Genomic DNA, 5,158 nt, shown 5'->3' on the forward strand with positions numbered 1-5,158 from the left:
TATAGTGGTCAATGACTATTTTTTACAAATTTAAATTAAATTTCACATCGATCTTCCAATCTTTGATGATATCTGTAACAAGTTTTGTATTCTTGTTAACCCTGTCACCTAAAAAAGTGCAACAATTTTGCCTTTATGTCTTTGCTGGCACATTCATGTTGACACGTATGAAGCCACCTCAACACATGTCAATATGCATGTACGGATTCACCTTCTCACTCGCCACCTCAACTGATGCTCTTGCTAACAAACCCACTTACCAGTGACTAGTGACTGTATAAATAGCCATGCATGATGTTTCTAAGGTCAAACAATCTAAACAATCAAAGTTGACTAGAAAAAAATGGAGGTAAAAGGGAAGATATGTTTTGTTTTCATGTTGTTTGTAGCTATCCTTCTTGTTTCCGCTACTCTGAGTCTTGGTTCGGGCGAACTGGGCTCGAAATACGGGCCCAGTTCAACTGAACCTGGCTCGGATTACTACGCTTGTAAGCTTAAGTGTGTGAAAATGAGCGGTGGAGTAGATGAGAAGTTAAAGTGTAGAAACGAATGTGAGGAGAAGCAAATGCAGAAGGAGAGGGAAAAGGGTTCGGGTTTCGGGTCGGGTGAAACGGACCCGGATTATAGGGGTTGTAAGGCGGAGTGTGAAAAGATACCGGGTGCGGTTGAAAGTGAGAGGCTAAGGTGTAAGAAGGGGTGTGAAGATTACCATGATGAGAAGCAGAAGAGGGAGAGAGGAGGCGGTCAAGGACGAGGCGGTGGCGGTCAGTACGACATCGTTTTCGCTGAGGAAACGCAAGGCTTGAGGAAGATGGTGGGAGAGTGCCACCAAAGTTGCCAGGTAATGAGAAACAGTCGTGTTTATTAGTTTATTTCTATTAAAAAAACAATATACTTTCATATATTGGTGGCGGCACAGCTTGTCGCCCGTCTACCTTCTATTATGCAATTGTTGAGCCCCAGAAGGGTTTTGTTGGTAGATTAGAGTTTGTAGTTCAGATAGGGGTGACGGCGCAACTTGTTGCCCGTTTACCTTCTGTTTTGATGTAACTTGACAAAAGTGACATAAAAGTATTATAAATTTATGTTAAAAAATATTATATGAAAAAAAAATCATTAAACCTAGTTCATTTATTATATTAAGGTTACTAACTGGTTTTGGTTTATTTACCATAAGTAATAAAAAGTCTTATTTTTATATGAAAAAAAAAAACCTTCAATCTAATTCAACTTTATATTAATAAACTAGATTAAAATACAGGGAAAATCATGAAATTAAACATTGACCAACCCATTTCGCTAAAATGAACATGTGAGGCGTCTGAAACCATGTAGCCAATTGAAAGTTAGTTGACACATGGCACGTTTTCGAGGTAGCGCCGCAATTCGTGTTGTAGCGTCTGAGCGTTGCTGTTGTTAGATGCTTGAAACGGCTAGGATCAAACGCTACAACATACCAAAGTGGCTGTTAGACGCTTGCTCATAACCGTGCCACGTGTCAACGTTTAATTGGCTAAATCGTTTTTTACCTGAAATTTTCAGTATTCGACTTTTTAAAATATATAAAATCTGAATATATTTTTTTAATTCGTAGTTGAATATATTTTTTTAATTTGTATATCTACGAATTAAAATAATATATTCAAATTTTATATATTTTAACAAGTTGAATACTGAAAAGCTATGTAGCACGGGGACTCCATTTATGTGGCCGTACCCGTCTCGGGTACTTGTCGGGGACGGAAACACCATGGGTACTCGTCGGGGACGTTTCCTAAACGTTTCCAATGTCGGGGACGTATCTGGTAGAAGTATCCAGTCCGTTTCCATTTATTTTTAGGGTTTTTACCCTTTCAAATTCCACAACCGACCATTAAATAAATAGGCCTATCATATTCGGTTTCTCTAATCTCTAAACTCTCAAGGCTCATCATCTCTAATTCTCTATCGATTGCTGATCTCTCACTAGATGAACCGGAATTTGAAAATGATTTGATTATTGATAATTAATTACCTTTAGAAGATGTAGTATTTTTGGAATTTGTTTAATTTATTTTTATTTTTTTATATTTTTTATTGCTGTACCCGTATCTTGGAATTTTGAGTTTTGCCGTTCCTCGTTCCCGTATCGTCCCCGTACCCTGATCCCGTACCCGTTCCCGTTCCAGTGCTACTTAGCTGAAAAGTCTAACGCAGACATATATTAAATTTGTTTTTAATGATTTTGTGTAAATTCTAATAACATTAACTAACTATATGTCTTTGTCAACAGGGGAGCCAAGGAGAACAACAACATCCCCAATGCTTCCAATCATGCATCCAGAAACGCCTCCAAGAGCAAGGAAGGCGTCAAACCGGCGACACTAGGCGGCCCGAAACCACCCCGAGAACCGATAAACCATACCGCCAACAGTCCAACAATCCTTACGTGTTCGAAGACCACCATTTCACCGCTCGACTAGAAACCGAGCATGGTAACCTTAGGGTTCTTCAAAAGTTCACTGACCGATCCGAACTTTTCAACGGCATCGAGAAATACCGCGCTGCATTTCTCGAAGCCGAACCTCAAACGTTCGTTGTACCAAACCATTGGGACGCCGATGTTCTTGCTTTCGTAGCAAACGGTATCGATTTCTCACTACATGTTAAAAAAAATAAAGTTAGTTTCATAATATAAATCGAATTGTTTAACGCGTTTTGATATAATTTGTAGGTCAGGGAACGATTACTTTGATCGAAGGAGATTCGCGACAAAGCCATAACATTAAGCGCGGAGATCTCTTCCACGTACCCGCGGGAATCACCGCGTATCTAATCAACACCGACAACAACGAACGCCTTGTTTTGGCGAAGATTCTACATTCGGTCTCCGTCCCCGGTGACTTGCAGGTGAAGTACTAATAACCAATTCGAATACAATCGAATTCGATAGTTTTTATGCTAAGTTTCTAATTAAATCTCCGGTTTCAGCTCTTTAGCGTTGGAGGTGGCGACGCGGAGTCATCGTACTACAACGCGTTCAGTATCGAAGTTCTTGAAGCTGCATTTGGTGTAAGCTTCAACAATTTTTAGTAAACAGATTGATGAAGTAATTAATTTAGTTTCGAGTGTTGTAACGACTTCGAATTGTTGTAGGTTGATCGCGAATCGGCCCATAAAATGGTCGGGCAGCAGAAGCTACAACAAGGGATGTTCAAGAAGGTTACCGAAGAGCAAGTTAGATCGTTGTCCGGAGATGATAAAAGTCGCGGATGGCCTTTTGGCGACCGAAAAGGAAAGGGAAGGGGCACGCATAGTATCTACAAGAACGAACCGTCCGTGGCGAACGAGAACGGTATTCTCCACGAGGTTGATTCCAAAGATTTCCCCGATCTCCGAGATATCAACGTCGCCTTTTCGCTCTTCAACATAACTCAGGTGTGTTTTTTTACCTTTTGGAAAACCCAGTGCACAAGGTTCTTGCATGCAGGGGCGGACCCAGGTTGATGACTGGGTGGGCGGGCGCACCCCTTGAAAAAAAATAGTGTCTTTTTTAAGAAAAAAACTCGATCGCACCTCTGGAAATACGGTTGAACCCCTCATCCACACCCCTAGAAAATAATTTATGGGTCCGCCACTGCATGCATTGACAGGGTGAGGGGTGTCGGGCAAACATGACTATTTTTCACCCTAGCTTTTTGTCGTAAGAACAATCGATTTAAACGGAGATTAAACACTTTTGTAGGGATCTATGGCGGGACCGTTCTACAACACCAAGGCGACGATGGTTCTAATGGTGTCGAATGGTGGAGGTCGGTTTGAAATGGCGTGTCCTCACTTGGCCGAGCAAGGCACCCGAGGCGGTCAAATTAACCCACGTTACGAGCAAGTGAGCTCGGAGCTAAGACGTGGAACGGTAGTTGTAATTCCCGCGGGTCATCCTGTGGTGATTGAAGCATCCAATGAGCAGAATCTTGAAGTGATCGGTTTCGGGTTGAATTCGGATGAGAACGAGTGGTTCCCGCTCACGGGGCGGGACAATATTTTGAGTCAATGGGAGGATGAGGCGTTGGAGCTGACGTTTGGTTTTCCGGCTAGCGAGTTGCAAAGTGTGATTCAGAAGCAGAACAAGAAGCTTTTCTTTAAGGCTCCGGAGAGGAGTGGTCGTGCGTTTGCTTGAAGTGGCGGATCGTGGCGGTCTGCGGTGGTTGTTGAGGGCGTTAATGTTGTAATAAGTGTTGATGGTGGCTGTTTATGGTGGTGGTGTTAATGTTGTAGGCTTGTAGCTAGTTTGAATGAATATGCTAACATGTTGAAATAAATAAAACTTGGCTCTTTCCATCTGCACAAGAACTAGAACAACTTTTGAGGGTTATTTATTTATTTAGTTATATAAAATTATAAATAATTATACTTTCCTACTCATTTCTAATATCTAAATTTTAAAATCGGTAGCTCAACATGTAGCTCGAGTGTCACACATCCAGCTTAATAGTAAACAACCGAAACATAATTTAAAATGCACTCTTGCGCCCCGCCAATTATTTAGCCTGAAAATTCTCTGCCCCTATTTGTAATTTTTTATAATTGTTTTTAAACTTGAAGTGACTTTATATAAAGTCTTAAATTAGTTTTTATATAAATAAAACTTGAGGGTTCAAATTTAGTTTTTTTTATATGTACGAATGGGTCCTTTGAATAAACGAATATTATTTAGTTTTATTTGGAGTTATTATTGTTTGACTCAACTCGAATCAAATAGATGACCCGAACATATAACCCGATACATAGCGATAGGAATTTTTTTCTGGGTCCTATGACTTTTCGCCCCCGCAGAACTTTTGAACAAGCTCCGCTTCTGCTCACAAATTGACTCGCTGACCATTGTTTTCATACAACCAAACCTTCACGAGTCACGACATCGAGGGATAGGACTACCAGGCATGTGGTACTCCAAATCCATCTAGAATGAGTTCATGACATTGTGGACAAGGCTACCTAGCATATAATGGTCCAGGTAAGCACAAGTGGCAAAATTTGAGATTTCCGATTGTGGGGTCGAAAACGTATATACAAAAAAAAAATATAAAACTAGGGGGTCGAAAACTTATATACCTAAAAATTTTGTACGAAAACTACATACCGATTGCTACTAAGCGAAAAGTTCGTAGGGTCTGGA

At 40.7% G+C, this 5,158-nt stretch overlaps 1 protein-coding gene across 1 annotated transcript; it reads left to right on the forward strand.

Annotated features, from left to right (window-relative positions):
- Nucleotides 1–311: 311 nt before the first annotated feature.
- LOC110941658 (vicilin-like antimicrobial peptides 2-2) lies at nt 312–4,329 on the forward strand. The gene is made up of 6 exons (XM_022183322.2): nt 312–841; nt 2,273–2,624; nt 2,714–2,889; nt 2,971–3,051; nt 3,136–3,417; nt 3,725–4,329. The coding sequence occupies exons 1-6, from the start codon at nt 344–346 to the stop codon at nt 4,157–4,159; spliced, it is 1,824 nt and encodes a 607-aa protein (XP_022039014.1). The 5' UTR covers nt 312–343; the 3' UTR covers nt 4,160–4,329.
- The last annotated feature ends 829 nt before the right edge of the window (nt 4,330–5,158 follow it).

Source organism: Helianthus annuus, chromosome 15 (genome assembly GCF_002127325.2).
Source record: "Helianthus annuus cultivar XRQ/B chromosome 15, HanXRQr2.0-SUNRISE, whole genome shotgun sequence".
Classification (NCBI taxonomy): Eukaryota; Viridiplantae; Streptophyta; class Magnoliopsida; order Asterales; family Asteraceae; genus Helianthus; species Helianthus annuus.